This window comes from Gracilinanus agilis, chromosome 1 (assembly GCF_016433145.1).
Source record: "Gracilinanus agilis isolate LMUSP501 chromosome 1, AgileGrace, whole genome shotgun sequence".
In the NCBI taxonomy this organism is placed as follows: Eukaryota; Metazoa; Chordata; class Mammalia; order Didelphimorphia; family Didelphidae; genus Gracilinanus; species Gracilinanus agilis.
The window spans coordinates 186,209,542-186,227,667 of record NC_058130.1 but is presented as its reverse complement, the minus strand read 5'-3'; the positions used below and the strand labels follow the sequence as shown (position 1 = coordinate 186,227,667).

General features: G+C 37.1%; 1 protein-coding gene across 1 annotated transcript in view; it reads right to left on the bottom strand.

Moving 5' to 3' along the window:
• Positions 1–12,224, bottom strand: part of SVEP1 (sushi, von Willebrand factor type A, EGF and pentraxin domain containing 1) — a 350,045-nt gene extending 337,821 nt beyond the window's left edge. Inside the window, exon 1 of the mRNA XM_044678439.1 lies at positions 11,610–12,224. Within this exon, the coding sequence (XP_044534374.1) occupies positions 11,610–12,224 (615 nt within the window). The remainder of the gene's footprint in view (positions 1–11,609) is intronic.
• Positions 12,225–18,126: the final 5,902 nt, after the last annotated feature.

The window sequence follows — 18,126 nt, the reverse complement described above, 5'->3', positions numbered from 1 at the left end:
GTCCATTGGGCTGCTAGGCAGAGGGGAGAATCATGTGAAAAATGTCCTCAGGTGCATGTGGGGAAGGAGAGGGGAGCAGCTCTTCCAGCACATGTGCCATAGGTTTACCAACATGGTCCAAGAACATAGTATATGCTTAATAAATGCTTATTCCCTTCCCTTCCCTTTCTCTCCTTTTCAAAGAAAACGCTGTGAAAAATATGTAGGAAAGCTGTCTCTGTAGCTCATGAATAGGGAAGGTTTTTAAATAAGGGGGTCTGGAGTGTGACTAAATAAAAGTCTCACAGCTACTAGATTCATCTGAAATATCTCAAATCATCCTAAGGAAATATAGGAAGCTAGGTAGTATAATGGATAAAGCACTGGACCAGGAAGCAGAAAGACTTGTATTTAAATCTTACCTTAGGGATCTTACACTTACTGTGGGATCCTAAACAAGTTATGTAACCTCTTCCTGCCTCAGTTTCTTCATCTGTAAAATGGGGATAATAATAGCACCTGCCTTATCAGCTACTCATTCTTTGGTTCCTCTTGTCCCACTCCCCTTGCACAAATTCCATCCTTACACTTACAAGGTTGTTGTAAGGATTAAATGAGATTATATTTGTAAAGTACTTTGAAGCACTTTATAAAGTACTTTTAAAGTACTATATAAATGCTAGTTACTATAAGAGTGAAAATAATCCTCCCTTTTAGACTTTATGGGAGAAAAAATACTAGAACACAAAATAGATATCACGAAGCTAAAATCGATGGTATTATTTTATTAGAGAAAGGAATATAAAATATAAAATTGCTATTTAGGTGAGTACATACTAAATATATATAATATACACATATATAATGTGACCTTCATCCCTATCTCAACCTCACTGGCACTCAGGTTATCTGTATCTTTGCTTTATTTATAACACAATGATGTTATTTGGCTTAATTTCCACAAAGAGAATCTTTCATCTTTTTCATTAGAGCATAAAGTATATCACCTCTAAATCATTCCCCTACTGAAAAGACCAATGAACAAGCTTTATTACTGCCTGGTACCTCTTCTTTAACAGAAGTGTTTGAGATGACAATCCATATAAGGCTAGATCTTTGAATAAAGATATCATCCAACTTTGTCTAATTACAGATACCTGAACTAAGTGGTCTAGAGATGTAGCAAAGAAGGAGGAGGTAAGTAATATGGTATATATAATATATATTTTATATACACACATACACACAAACTCAAGAATATCTAAGCAAGATCCAATCTAGAGTTCTTTCAGATGAAATGCATTCTTTCAGATGAAAAGCATGCAGCTGATAAAAAGAATTGATTTATCTTTTTATAACTCATTTTTGACCAAATATTACTTCTTTCTCCCCCCAAATGGCAAATTATTTTTTCAGTCATTTCTATAAGCCATCTATGATCTATCTTTAGGATATGATGAACATTTGAAAAAAGAACAGAAGAGAACTGAAGGAAGTTCATTAAGGGATAGGCAAGCAGGGTAGTGTGGGTATTACCATGTCTAATTTAATATGAACTTAAAAAAAACAAATTGTATGTTAAAAAGATCCATTGTTTCATATACAGTCCTCTGCTTCTATTCTTCTTTGCATATTGAAATGTCCATATTTGTTCAGGTTTGTTAAATTCAGAATAATTTTTTAGAAAGAAATATGATGAGAAACCAAGAGTTTGGTTTTTTTTTCTTATTGGCTCTATTACAAAACTGGTCATATATGACACTCCTGATCCTCATAATAAAGTTTTTCATTTACCATACAAAAAAAGCTCTGCTCCAATGATATATTTATTAAGTCAATGCTACTGAGTTTAACCTATTAAGTAAGTGAAATTTTTCATGAAGGAAACAGAAAGATAAATGATTTGCATCACCATATGGGTAATCCCAGCAGGTGAGGAAGGGCTGGCCAAGTAATTAAGGCAATGACCAAATGAAGTCTGAAAGTCATGTAAGGGAAGCAACAATGATTTGGCAAGTCTATTGATTTTATAGAAAAGGCAAATGATTCATAACCTTTCTTTAGATTTTGTTGTTACCGTGTTGTGCTTAAGGAAATAAAGAGAGGGATAAAAGCTATATGATTCTCGAAATCCCATTGCCCTTTTTCTGCTATTTTGCTGTTCAGGTATCAGGAAAGGAGATGCAGAAGGAGAGGGAGACAGGTACATAAAACTGAAGGATATTTTTGTCTGCTTCATGCGTTGCAATGTTCAAAAATTAGAAAAATTTACTAGTAGTACACTTTCTGCTTGATAAGCCTCCATGACTGGAGCTAGGCTAGCCCTTGAAGAGAAGATCCAGAAGGTACTCTGAATTCATCATTCAATCAACATAGCTTTATTAAATAACAACTATGGTGTTATGTGCTGAGTATACAACTATGAAAAGTGAGACTGCTTCTGCCCCCAAAGAGCTTCCGCTCCACATATCCACATCTGAAGACTTGAGCATACTTTTTAATCAGCCAGGTCCTCTTTCACATCATGTCATAATGAAGAAATGTCTAATAAATGGATGAATCAATGAATGAACAAAATTATAGCAAGAAAATCAAAAGAAACCTAGATCCTCACCTAACATTGTTGGAGAACTACATTATAATGAGGAACATAGTTATTTTTGGTCTCAAAGGGACCCCATTTGAAGATGGTACATTTAAATATACAACAAAATTCACAAATATCCAAACTAACTACCTATGGTAAGGTTGTTTCTAAAATGTTTCAACCAAAAGTCTACATAGATGGTAGTAAGTGCCTGGAAATACTTTAAAACATGATGTCACCTCCATTTTGATATCTATCCAGTCTATTGGATATGCCAACAGTTTAGCAAAGAGCAAAGCTGCTCAAGTATCCAGGAAAATGGTAGAGAATACAAAAAATTAGTTTCAACAATAGTAGAGCAGAACAGGCATGATTTTCAAACCAGGATGAATAATTAACCCCAACAAATAGTCTCACCATAAGGAAAAAAAATATTTGTCTGACTTGTTCTTTCTTTTCTCCTTAGCATTATTACACTTATTTTGTTGAAAACATATGGCTGACAGGTTATTATTGCTGTCTTTCCTCACTAAAGCTTTCTTTCCTCCCCATCCCTTTCTGACATCAGAAAATACCTATTGCAAAGTCAGCAGTAATGCACTAAATTACTTTTAAAAGAATTACTAGTCCTGAAAAAAAGAAAGCAACATCACATTCAAACCAAAGAGAAGGAAAATAGCTTTTAAAACTAAAATTCTAAATGAACAAAGAATAGTGATAGTTTTTTCCCAAATGATATTATATTCCAACTCAATCAGCTAAAGTACTCAAAACAATATAGATAGAAAAAGAAAAACATAAGATATCACATTAGGTATCTTCAAATAGTAAATGACAAATTCAAAGCACAGACTCACTATTGGCCTTCAAGTAAGAAAGACGTGGATTCAAATTTATTATCTTTGAAATGTAGTCACTTTATGTCAATGAGTAAGTCACTTAATCTCTCAGTGTGCTTGGGACATCTTTAATACTATAAATTACAAATTGAGTTGCTGGTCTGCATTGGCCCCTTGGGGAATTATCTATATCAAAAATCACAAGTTCAACCTTTCTGTCCTCTTTTTAGAACGTAATCACCTCATAGGACTGCTGAGGCTCAAATAAAGATAATATATGTAAAGAACTTGATAACTTTAAAGTGCTTCACAAATGTTAACTATCATTATTATTTATTAGTGTCCTCATATAAATTAAATAGAAAATATTAGAAATTTTTGACTTGGGGCCCCTAGGTTGCTCAGTGGACTAAGAGCCAGGCCCAGAGAGGGTAAGTCCAAGGTTAAAATCTGGCCTCTGATACTTCATAGTTGTGTGACCCTGGGCAAGTCACTTAACTCTCATTGCCTAGCCCTTACCACCCTTCTGCCTTGGGACCAATATATACTATTGAATCTAAGAAGGAAGGTAAGGGTTTTTTTTTTTAAAAAGAACTTTTTAGTTAAACATAAGGATGGATTACAGGTTTTTCTTAGAAAGTTGAATAAATGATTTGTTTTCTTAAATGACCAAAAGCAAGAGGAACTAATATTTAATGGAACATGTGTTCAATCACCTTGAAATAATGTTCAGGATATGCAAAAGCATTCCTTGTTTAACCCATATTCTCATTATCTCTCTGGCTCACTTTCTTTTTTGGTTATATTTGTAGTTAATGATGTATTCTATAATACTTTTCACCTGCAAGCCAAAGTTCCTAATACATAATATAATATAACCTCCTTACACACACCAAATATCATTCCTTACTCTCGTTAATATATCTCTGCTTGACAAAGAGTTCTTATATTTACCTGTTGAGATGGTTTCCAGGAATTTTTGGTTTCCCTGTGGCAATTGTCTTAAATCAGTTAAACTTTTTTAAAAAATTATGATAGAATCAATGCTGTTAATTTATCCATTTCCCATTCTTGTGAGTTGACAGTTTTGACGAATAGGTCAACTTGAAGCTGCTCTCATTGCATGCAGTGTCTTCTCCTTTGTATTACTTCTCCTAATTTGATGTTGATTTTTACCTTTGCTCCAAGGAGTCAGTGATTTAATTATAAACCTCTGAGATGAAATTCTGAAGCAGTTCCCATATGAGTGACATCCACATCATTAATAATTTCCACATCATTTCCTGTCTTTAAGTTATAGAAATTTCCACTTTTGTGTGTGTGATGTTCAGTAATTGCCGTGTGTAGTATCCTTAATCTTTTAATGAAGAAAATATTCATAATAGAAAAATGCAAGGCTGTGACCCTAAAAGCTGTTGGCTTCCTTTATTCCTTTAACCCAAAATATATTTTCAGTCTGTGTGTGTATGTGTGTGACTTCTAAGAATATCCACTTGAGCCTCAATCTATCCAAATCTGTTTTCTGATCTTAACAGAAATTATCCTCTTTGAATTTACCAGCAATCTCTTAATTGCTAAATCTGATGCTCTTTTCTCAGCTCTCAACCTCTTGATTCCTGTTTCCTCCCCTGATTCCTTTGGACCTCATTGACCTTGATGTCATCCTAACTTGGTTTCTGATTCTGTTTTTCTATTTTTCTTACTACCAGTCTAACTAATCCCCCTCAGTCTCCTTTTTGGAATCATCAAACTTCTTAGTACAGGTATCTCCATGGCTCTGTCCTGGATCATCTCCTCTTCTCTTTGTATTCTCTTTGCTGTGGTGTTCTTTCATGTGTCTTTGTATTCTCAGCAAAGCAGCATATGATAGTAGATAGTGAACTGGCCTCAAGGCTTGTAAGACCTGGAATAAGACCTTTTATACACACTGGCTATGTGTCCTTGAGTAAGTTATTCAGCCTCTCAGTGATCTAGGCAACTCTCTAAGATTATAAGTGTATAATATAGAGGGTGTTGACCTGCATTGGTAAAAGGAGTTCCTTCACCTGGCATTTCCTTATATTAACGAAATCATTGATCTAGTGCCTAGGATAATGTGTTGTATGTAGTATATGTGTAATAAACACCTTTTAAGAAACCAAGAGAAATATTAAATATAAAAAACAAGCATGTATATGAGGGAGTTATGGGTTTTAGGAATTGAAGTGGATGTCACATAATAACCAGAAATGGAGATGAGCCAGTCATATAGTGTAAGTGGAAAACTACTTCAAGAAAACCAAAATATTACTTTAATCCACAACATGCTAAGAGGGAAAGAGAAAAACTTGCATCATATTTGGTAGATCCTGTGAAAGATTAATAAGGCAACACAGACAAGAATGGTCAGTATCAGATGAGAAGAGGTGAAGGAATTTTATCATGTATCAATGAAGAAAATACCTAAGATGATGAGATGTCCCCAGATGAGAGGTAAGAGTTATCCTTACAGAATTTATGTTTCAAGAGGGTGGAGGGGTGAGATTCAAAAGGAAGAGAAGCAGAAACGATCTCAGGGGCAAGCCAAGATCACATGAACAGAATAACCCTTAGATTGTGGGAATGCTACAATCTAAAGGATCAAAAGTGGCTGAATCTGCTATTTGCCAGAATTCACAAACCGGGATTAGTCTTCTTGTTCTATTTTATTTTATAACCTGCCCTGATGGAGATTTCTTAATAATAATAATAATAATAATAATAATAATAATAATAATAGTGAGATGCTTTAAGATTTGTAGAGCTCTTTGCAAATAAAATCTCATTCAATCTCCACAACTAGGTCAAGGAGGTACAATTATTATCTCCACTTTATAAATGAGGAAATTAAGACATAAAGAGGTTAAGTGACTCTTCCAGAGTTTATTTGAGGCCAGATTTGAATTCAGGTTTGAGTGTTGAAATGGATAGAGTGACAGGCAGGCATTTAGGAAGACTCAGTCTCCTAAATTCAAATCTGGCCTCAGGCACTTACTATAGCTATGTGACCCTGAGCAAATCATTTATTCTGTTTGCCTCAGTTTCCTCAACTATAAAATAAGCTGGAGAAGTAAATAGCAAACTACTCTAGTATTTTGCCCAAGAAAACCCCACATATAGCCACAAAGAGTTGAACATAACTGAAAAATGACTGAACAACTAAGTTTTGGGCCCTATTCTCCTGCTGAGTCATAGGCCAAATATAAAACATTATCTTATTTTACATCACCTAAAATCTATTTAAAATTAGCTTTTGTCTATTACCTTTTAACTAATTATGGGCCAGACCATCCATCCCTTTCCTGAAGTCAATGAATAGTTAGCCTATTAGGTTACAACATGATAAATATTATTTTGCCATAGACATTGAAGATTCATTGTGTTTTCATTTAGAAAAGAGGATAGGAGATATTTGTAGCAGAGCATTGGCCTTGTAAATCAACCACAGAATTATTCCCTTAAACAATTACCCTGCCTATGTCTTTATTCTTTACCAAATAATGTAGAATTTCATGAGCAAGGTGTAGTCATATTCTGAAACAGAATCAGATGCATCCACAGGAAAATTTCTCATTCTCTTCTGTAGTAAGCTTTCTTGTATTTCTTTTTTCCCCCTGAATTTAAAATTTGACCTCTAATTTTTCTAATGACCATATGTGAAAGTTTTAGCAATTTTAATTATTTAGTAGTTACTGGATTTTACAAGGAGAAGGATCATGACAGAGAAGGCAAGAAAGAAAGAGGGGTGGGGAATGGTCTGTTGTTGCACGGGGCAATTGTTTACATGGATTTATCAGTAAATTGGGCCAAAAGTGATTGGAAACATGAGACTAAAAGGCAAAGGTTGGAACAAAGGCTATAAATCTCTTAGTCTGTTGGGGGCTGTTTCCCTTTTACCTTGGGTTAAAACCATCTTTTAGAAATCAGGGGAAATTTACTTCTCTAGATATTTTTAACAGCTTGGAATGTGTTATCCTTCACACTAAGTTAAGGAATATAGTATAATCCTGTGGCAAGTTCGTGCTCCTGTTATCATGCCAAAAACTTGAATCCAGACTAGACCAAGCTCCATCTCAGCCCTAAAATTTAGTTGTACCTCTGAGATCAGATTTACCCCATTGACTAAACGTGGCCATATGCTACATTGCTTTCCTTTTTATCCCCTTTCCCCTCCTTTTGGTTCAAATTGATATTTCATCAATGTAGGGAATCCCCAATGTGGAAACTCCTATTGGCAGAAACTATTATTTTTTTTCTTCAACTTCTATTCTTAGAGAGTTGTCTATGACATTGAGTTGTTAAGTGACTTGATCACATAGCTAGTGTATGTGTAAGAGTTAGATTTTTCAATCTAGGTGTTTCTGACCCTAAAGAGTTGTTTTTTTTGTTTTTTTTTTGGCTATTCCATGCTGCCTTTCATTGGACACTATTTTATCTTCAAAATGGGTTAGTGAGTTTTGCTTTACCTTTGCATAACTCTGATTTAGAGCACCTTCCTTTGTTTAGTAAGTAGTGTACATACAACTGTAGACAGTGGTGGCTCTCACCAGAGATCCCCATCAGCTCATCTGCAAAAGTAGAACCCTAGGGGACTTTTAGATGAGACAGCACATTCTCTACCAATGGATCATATTTCTGGAACCCTGGAACAGTTTAGGAATTTTTCAAAGGAATTTTCATGCTATGTTTGTTTAACAACCATTCAGCAAAACGGAAGTGGAAATGAGAGGCTTGGATCTTTATTTTGACATACAGTGTTTAGGAGATAGAGTTGTCCTGGTTTCACAATGGGATCAATTCAAAAGGGACAGTTTAGGAAAAGGAAATGCATTAAGTTGCTGCTGGAAGAGAAATTAAAAACAAAGAGATTCTGTGAAGCAATGTTTCTCTAGAAAGAAAAGGAGCTACAAGGCTAGAGAGCTTTCTGATAAACTCAAAACCAGCAAGGAACAATGGTGTATACAATTTGGTGGGTGGTAGATTGGTCCCAATACCCTCCCTATCTCCAGCCACACCCATTCCTCCCCTCCCCTGGTATCCCCAATTATTGGTCATTTATCTAGAAGGAGACAACTGACCTGGAAACCAGAACCAGGAGAGACAATTCAAGAATGATCGGTCTACCTAAAAGCCTGGAACATTTCTTCTAGAAGGATCCACACACATTCTAGAACCGTTTGCTGTATTCTTGGTCTCTTTTGCTAAGAGATAGAGGGAATTGGAATACATTTCTCTACTGTAATGATATCCATTCAAGTACACTGTGGCCAGGTAGGTAGTACAGAGGAGAGTGTTCCAGGCCTGCAAGTCAGGAATAACTGAGTTTAAATCTGGCCACAGATATTTATTAGCTGTGTGACCCTGGGCAAGTCACTTAATCCTGTTTGCTTCTGTTTTCTCATTTGTAAAATGAACTACAGAAGAAAATGGCAAACCACTCCAGTATCTTTGCCAAGAGAACCCCAAATGGGAACAAGAAGAGTTGGACATGACTGAATTGGTCATAATGAGCAATTGTTCATTTTCCTTTGGAAATCTCCATAGTGAGTTTGAATGATCATTTGCCAGGAACTTTGTAGCAGAGACAAATGTTTCATGCAGGTTTGGACAAGAAAGAAGTGGTCTATAGTCAAAGAAACAATGTATTTATAGTCAGAGGACCTGGATTCTAATTCTGCTACTTACTATTTATATTGCCATAAGTGTCTGTTGGTCTCAGTTTCCTTCTCTATAAAATGAAGGGCTTGGAATATCAAAAAGTAACTGATATTTTTATAGTGCCTATTATGTGTTAGGCAAGGTACTAAGTTCTTTACAAATGTTATATCATTTCATTCTCATAACCTTAAGAAATTAGTGCTATTATTATCCTCATTTTGCAGTTGAAGAAACTGAGGCAAACAAAAGTTAAGCATCTTGCCCAAGGTCATATCACTAGCAAAGGTGTCCTTGTGCCTCCAGGTCCAGTGCTCTGTACCACCTAGATGCCCCTGTAATAGAACACAGAGCATGGACTATATGATCTCTAATGTGCCTGCCATCTCTAGAGTCTACATTCTTCTATGATCTTTTTCAACAAAATGACCTTATGACATTCTCCCAACCCCTACTCTCCACAAGTCTTAGGATAAAGATCAGACCTGTGATGTTGTTAGCACAGGGAACTTCCAAGTGAGAAAACTCTTTCAGTCAATGCATATTGGTACTTTCTCTGCAATTTGCATTCTTAGAATACTGTCTAGAACACTGAATAACGTGTTCAGGGTCAAAGTCAGTAGTTCTGAGAGGTGGGGTTTGAACCTAGGCTTCTTCCTGGTTCTGAGACCAAGTCTCTCTATTCACCCTTTACTTTGATACCACTACCTTTCTCAGGTGTTAATGAAATAATATTATCATTCTTACATACTTATTTATTTTTTCATGATAAAAGAAGCCAACTTGGTAGGTGATGGAAGTTGCAAAATTTTATGTAAAGAGAAAGGGCTAAATTTGTTTTGTTTCAATCATGTATTCAGTTCTTCAATGTAAGTTTGCATAGATTTTGGGAAATTACATTTTCCTGGAGAAATTCACTCAGTTTCATAGTCTTAAACCAGAGGATTCCAGAAATCTCTCATTAAGAAATGTTACCTTCCCACTCCCCCACCTCCCCATAGATGGGACAATCTTCAAATGGGCATTTTCTCTAATAAAATTAGTGTCATAACTACCTACATAACTATATATATATAATACATATATATATAACATAACTATATAACATAATCCATACTACATCATTTGTCTTAAACATTATGCTGAAACTTGTCTTTCTGCTGTCTAGAGAAAGTAAAAATGATGTCATGAGAGTCAAACTTACACCAAACTCATTGCTAAATTTTGAGTCTAGGCTATCCACCTCCTAAAAGCACTACATTTGGGGGTCTGAGGAAGTAGAATAGTAGAAAGTATGTTGAATCTAGTTAAAAAATATGGATTTGAGTCCTACCTTGCCACTTAGTTAAGGACCTTAGGAAGACCATTTAATCTCTAAATCTCAAATTTTATCATCAGTTAAAATGAGGATATTGGACTAGATGTTTTCTGAAATTCCTTCTAGCTCTAACTCTATCATCCTAAATTATCTTTAAATTGCTCATGCAGACAGTCAAGATTACAGCTGTAATCACAATAAAGTCAATCTAACAAAATTATTCTTTTGTATATCAAAACAGAGTTCAATGAAAACTAGATAAAGATGTGCATTTTCCATTGCAAATATAAACAATAAACTTCAGAGAATTGTAATGAAAGTTTCAAGCCATATTGCAATCCATCATGACAGTGGAACATGAAACATCAAAGAAGAAAACTCAGTCACTTGTTCACCCCCAGAAACCAGTTACCAGTATGTGGATATATTCCCTTTACAGATGAGTAAGGCACCCATTATATAGAGGGACATTATCTCATAATCTTTGTCTTTAGCCTCCTGACAAAGTACTGGCTCTGGAGTTGGAATCCCACCTCTGATACTTACAATTTATGTGTTCTGGAGCAAGTCTCTTAAAATCCCTAGGTCTTAATTTCCTCAGCTGTAAAATGAGGAGCTGAATTTAGATGATCCTTAAAGTCTAGGATCCTATGATCTTTTCCAGCTCTGGTTATTAACTTGGGCTTTGACCTTATTTTCAAAATATATTTATATTTATTTCAATATAGTTTCCTTTATAATTTTATGTATCTTATTTTGTATGTTTAAAAATATTAATATGAGGAAAAGTACTTAAGTTTCATCAAACTTCCAACCAGATAACTGTCATATCCAAAAAAGATCCCTGGCTTTCAGGTATATTACCAGCCAGGTCAGGACTTACTACATTCCATCCCATCTCCTAATCTAGCCATAGAAATACATAAAGTCCTCCTTTAAATTTCCTACTCTAGCTCTCCTCAAGAACACCTTATTGCCTCATACAGCTGCTTCTGAACATAAAATCACCAAACAGGTATGGTGACCATTGGTTTATACCAGACACTTGATAATTGTGTAGAGGAAGGGCAAAAAGAGATGAGGATATGTAGGGCATCCTCTCTCCTCTGCCTATGCGCGTGTGCTTGTGCGGAGGGGTGTGTGGAAGCTCCTGGGACAGGGGGAGTGGTGGGAGCCCTGGATCTGGGGGCTGTTGAAGAGAGCGCGCCCTTACCGCGGCTTGCTGGAAAGCGCCCTTGGTATAAGTGCCTCCGCCTCGGTAGGTGATATTGGGGATCTCACGGTTGAGCAGCGAGCACTTGTGCTGGTGCGCCCTACTGGAGGAGATATAGTCCACGCGAGGCACCACGTTGTTCTTGGACGAAAAGGTCACGATGGCCACGCGGGTGGCGCTAGGTACCACGGGGAAGTCGGACAGCAGCTTCTTGACGAACTTAAGCTCGTTGAGGAAGTTGGCATGGCCCACGCTCGAGGACTCATCCACCAGGAACACCAGGTCAAGGCTGTGGCTCCGCTCGCGCAGCTTCCTCACGTTGCGCTTGAAGGACTGGCCCAGCTTCTCCACTTTGTTCTCCTTGGGCTCAGAGAGTAGAGGTGGCGGCGGCGGGGGTGGTGGTAGCGCCAGCGCTAGGGACCTCCTGGGCTCCAGCTCCTGCAGCTGCCGTTGCGGTGTCGCCAGCGGGAAGGAGGAAGAGGAAGACGAGGAAGAAGAAGAAGAAGAAGGGAAGAAGCTAAAGCTAAAATTTCCCGACGTGGGCATCTGCTGAAACGCCGTCCAGCCAGAAACTAGAGAGAGACCCCAGCAATAAAGAGGCAGCAGACGCCACATTGTAGAGTGGAGGAGGTAGACCTGCTGCTGCCCCGAGCTCAGCAGCAGCTGCAGCAGCAGAAGCGGCAGCCGTAGCGGCGGCGGCAGCAGCAGCAAGAGTCAGAAAACTCTGATTCCCCTCTCTCTGGCACCGTTGGTCCTCCTTCTCCCTTTTCCAGTCAGATGGTGTCAGAGACAGAGTCCCTCCCGCGTGCCTCAGGTATCAGTCGCTGTCTCAGATCCCTTTAATTTGACACGTTGGGAGGAGAATCTCCAGGCTCGCCCCTCTTTTAGCTCAGGGGGTTTGGGCTCTGCTGAGAATGAAATGCTTTCTCAATCTCTCTCCCTCTCTCTGTCTTTCCTCCCCCCCGCCTCCCCTCCTGTTTCCTTCCCTGAAACCTATAAAATGTTTGAAGGAAAGGGGGCAGTCAAGATAAATATCTTTATGTCCCTCTTTCCCTTTCTCTTTCTCTCTCCTCCCCTCCTTCCCTGTTCATGCTGAAGTTTCTGAGATTCCGTGTCACCAGAACCCCATGTCTGTCAGGCTGTCAACATTCCCAAAGAAAACACAGCGGCACCGAAGCCCTGATTGATCCCATATGTCTGGCGTGGTGCTGCAGAGGCATTCACTGGAGATGAATCCAGATACCACGAGTGCCAAGGTAATTGGAACCACTTTGTATAGGAAAATACACATGCAGACGGGCTAGGGAGTTGCAAGCACCTTTTTAAACAAGCATCACCTTTCTCACAAGAGCATTTTTGGAGTTTTGGAGTCCACGGCGGCTCTAGTTTTCCTTTCTTTGCTCTCTACCCGCCACCCCTCACTTCAGAACTTCTTACTCTCATGAGAAAGCTCTTTCAACATCATCTAGTTTTGATTGCTGATATCTGTTTAATTAATCAGGAATCAGGGACTGCTGATATTCCGGTGAACTTAAAAAACATGGCTAAAGGACAAACTAAGGGTCTGCAACTAATTGGGGAGGCTTTCCTTGGACACTATTAAATAACTCCCAGAAATATTTACTTATTTAGTCTTTTTCCACATAGGACAGACTTGCCATATCTTTGTTTTTCCTATATCTTATTGCCACAGTACAATGCCTTTTATTTATAGAGCATCTTATATTTTTATATTTATCTATTATCTATATATTTATATTTATATATTATCTTTATATTTTCCAAAGCTTCCAATATTTTTTATTTCATTTGGTCCTGTTCGATTCTACAGTCTCCATAAAAACTCGGTTATTGAAATTGGACCCTGCTATTATCTCCATTTAATATGTAGGATAGGAACTCAGACTTTGCTTCTAAATATTTATTGCAAAACAAGTTATCATAATTTGCCTCCATCCCTCTTTTTAACTTCCTCCTTCAGTCAAAAGCATCACAATATTTCCAGTGACCTCCCCTCTTTTTAAAAAATATATCATAGATTATAGATTTAAAACTGGAAGGGATCTCAAAGACCATGCAGTCCAAACTCATCACTTTCATAGAGGAAAAAGCTGATGGCCAGAGAGGTTTAATGATTTACTGAAAGTCACATGCAATAAGTGGCATCCAGGATTTGAACCAGATCCTTTGCTACCAAAACCATTCAGCATTTCCATCATACCACACCCCTTGGCTCTTCACAGGACCTCACCTCTGACAGCCAATCAATTGCCATTTCTTGTTGATTTTACTTCCATATCATCTCTCACATTTATCTCCTCCTGTTTATAACACACAGCCACCACTCTTGGTTCAGGCCTCACTATCACCTCTTACCTGGACTTCCAACTGGTCTCCCCCTCAAGTTTTTCCCTTCTCTAGTTCATCATCCACTGGGCTTCCAGAATGACCTTCTTTCCCAAGGTACTTATCTGGTTTTGTCACTTCCCTGCTCATAAAGCTTCAGTGGCTCCTTATTACCTCTAAGATCAAATTGAAATTTCTCTGGCATTTAATGTTTTTCACAATCTACTTTTCCAGAGTAATTATACCTTATTCCTTTTCACAGACTCTACATTCCAGTCAAAATGGTCTACTGGCTGTTCTTCACTCATGATATTCCCTCTGAATAAACTGCTCCCTATGCTTGGAATTTACTATACACTCTTATCTCTTTCTTACAATCCCTAGCTTCCTTCAAAGCTCAGCTCAAACACCACAATCTACAGGAGGCCTTTCCTTGTATTTACTTTGTATATATATATGTAAATTGCAAAGTACTTTTACTGACCCCAAATTTACCTTAAGAGTAAAGGCTCATCTTTTCAATGCAAATATTTTATCAGTTTTACTATATGATAGTGGGACCCAGAACACCACTGCCTCCAAAATAAAGATAAAAACTCATAGGGTAAGTGTAGAGGCACATGGTAGGTATAAGTAGGCTGTATCATATAACCAACCAGCAAAACATTCTGAAGAATAGGAATAAAGGATGTTTTCAAGGAATTGTATGATGGAAAGAAATACGTCCTGGTCATGTGGTGATACTCTTCTGATGTTTGGAGACAATCAAGCTGGGTGGCTCCCCTCTTTCAATCTTTAAGGAGGATGTGGATAAGAGCTGCACAGAAGGGGTAAGGATGGAGTTTCTTTTATATCATAGGAGCATCTCTCAGATCTTGAAACCATGTTGGTATTTGAACATATTTTAAATTTACTTATATGGGTTTACTTAGATGAGCATTTGTTTCCCAAGAGATAAAAATGACTTCGGGGGGGAAAACTGTTTTGTTTTTAATTTAATATCTCCAATGCCTTGCACAGTACCTAGAACATAGTAGGTACTCAAAAATTTGGTGACTGATTTGTTCTTTTCTCTTTAGACCAGCTCTGGAGTTCAGAAGAAATGCTATAATAGACCTGGTCCTCTCAGTGAGAGACCAGCAATGTAATTAAATTGAATAGAAATTTAGTAAGCTCCTACTGAATACCAGGTCCTGTCTTTGGCATCAGAGATACAAAGACAAAACAAAACAATCTCCTTTTTCAAGGAACTTAACCTTTACTGAGGTTGGACATACCACTGGGGCCACATGAGATAAGTAAATATAGACTATACATAAAATAAATAGAAAATAATTTCATGGTAGGGAGGAGCTCTATCAAACAACAAATATTCATTAGGCATCAATTATATTCCAGACACTGCTAAGCATTCAGGATAAAGAAGCAAAGAAATAAGCCTTCCTCTCAAGGCACTCACAACAAAGTCAATCAGGAATGGCCACTTCTAGAAGACAGCCCTGCCCTAAAAGTTGTAGAGATGTAGTATGGTGTCAGAATATTCTTCTCAGTTCCCCACCATTATAATTTAGCAGAATGCAACTGATATGACTAGCAAGTATCCCTGATTATATGATATTCTTAATCTGCTAGCAAGGAGAAGCATACTTCAGAGATTTTACTCAAGTAATTATAATGAAATCAATAGGTACCAGAAACCAATATGTCAGTGGAAATGCCAAATCTAGCAGGAAGCAAGCCCAGTGAAAGCAGCACAATGATATAACCCAAAGGCATCTGTGCTACTTCAGCATAATTTCTCTTTTACAAGAATACCCTGGTGATACATGCTCATTTTAATATGCCTCATTATGCATTATCTTTTGTATGTTCATTGTCCCCTACAATGGTAATTTGGTTTGGGTAAGATATACCCCAGGTTTGGGTTAGAGAGTTCTATTATGAATTTTAATGATATATCATTTCAAAAACTGTATTTTGCTTTGAAATAATCATGTTCTCTTTCTGATTAGGGTAAAAAAGTCAATATATTGATGAGGGATTATCAGTTTTGTTTTTGAATAAATGCAGAATCACAGAATATCTTGAAATTTGACTAAATATTCCTAAGATCTTACACATATGGAAAGGATGGTCCTAGTGCTATACTGAACTCATATTTCAGTCCAGATGTATGATTTTATTAATTAAGAGAATTGGTCAATAAGTAAGTTCCCTCCACAAAAGCAGATTTACCAATGGTTCTATAATTTATAGTTTTTAAAAGTTGCCCGAAGAGTTGAATTTTAATGACTTAGCCAAGGTTATACAACTAGTTGTGTGTTAGAAGCAGGACTTGAACACAAGTCTTACTGACTCTGAGGCTATTTCTCCATCTATTCAGACTATACTGTCTTTTAGTATGATTGGCTAAGATGATAAATGTGTATATTTGTATATGTTTGTATGAATGCATATTAACATATTTACTTTTTTCCCTAATCAGGTAGAGAACACAATTATTTCAAAGCAAAATACATTTTAAAATTATATAGTATTAAAATTTGTAATAGAACTCTCAACCCAAAGCTGGAGTACATCCCATTCAAACCTGCAGGTATACATCCTACATCATTATTACTGGGGACAGCGAGCATGCAAAGGGATTATGCATAACGAGGTACATTAAAATGAGCACATATGTATTCTAAATAATTTAAAAAAATAAACACATATCACCAGGGCATTCTTGTGAAAGAGCAATGTTACATGTGCATGAATGTGTGCATGCATAAGAAGTTGGTCATGGATTAATGGCAGAGTGTATAAAAGAACACTAGATTTAAAGTCAGGAAGGCCAGAGCTCAAGTTCTTCTCAGAAACTTACTAGCTGTGGTGACCCTGGGTAAGGCACCTAACATCTCTCAAAGCCTCACTTCCCTAGTTCTGTGACCCTGAACAAATCATTAACTTCTGTTAGTCTCAGTTTCCTCATCTGTAAAATGGGGATAATAATAGCACCTACCTTCCAGGATTGTCATGAGTATAAAATGAGATCAATAATTGTAAAATACTAAGCATGGTGCCTAGCATGCAGTAAGTGCTACACAAATGTTAACCATTATTATTAAAAGTGAAAAGAATAGCAGTAATTTCATTATTTTTCTTTTCAAAAACAAAGATTTTTTGTGAGAATCAAATGATATAATGTATGAGGCAAATTTTCAAATGTTAGAGTTACATATAAATGAGAATTATCATGATCATCTGGCAAAGGAGCCTGAAAAGGGGGAAGTAAATAGAAGACAAAGTGAGCAGGGTCATGAAAATACAAGAAGTGAATATATAAGAAGAGAGTGGTCCACCTCAGAAATAAAAAAGGACAGAGATTGTGGAAAAGGAGACTGAATTTATTAAAGAGATTGTTCTTAACTTTGGAGAAAGCAGCTTCAGTTTAATGGTAGGCTTGGAAGCAGTTTTTAAAGTGTTGAAAAGTGAGTGGGAAGTGAGGAAGTAGAGGCATTCCCTAGCATACAAATACAGACTGAAAATCCAATTGCCTATTAATAGGTATTTTTCACAGAGTGAAAATGAAATCTTAGAGTGACCCAAGTTAACTCCACCAAAAATTAATTCTGGAGTCACTCCATGACTACATTTAAAGAAGATAGTATTGCATTTCTTTCTATTTCAGCTCTGAGGGTTTCTCATCTTGGAACAAAATTATTATTATTATTCCTTAAGGAGAGTCCTGGATTCCCCCCCCCCAAAAAAAAACCCCAGCTTATAAAAATCGCCTAACTCTATAACTGTTCATTCAAATTGTTATTGGGGACAAATGCCATGAGCACATCATGGCCATAAATAAAATCAAAGACTCTTGGATTGAGAGACATAAAGTAATTTATAGATAGTCTAGTCCAAATCTGTCACTTCATAAATGAAGCTGCTAAGGTCACAAGAGACCTGGTAACTTAGCTGATGTCAGACAGGTAGAATTTGGCAAACTATTATTCAACCTCATGTCTTCTAACCTCAAGTCATATTCTTTCAAACACTGCCACCCCAAGCAATGGATCAGGATTTCCCTGACTGGAAAAACAATCAAAGGGGCAGGTAGGTGGCTCTGTGGATTAAGAGCCAGACCCAGAGATGGGAGGTCCTGGGTTCAAATTTGACCTCAGACTCTTCC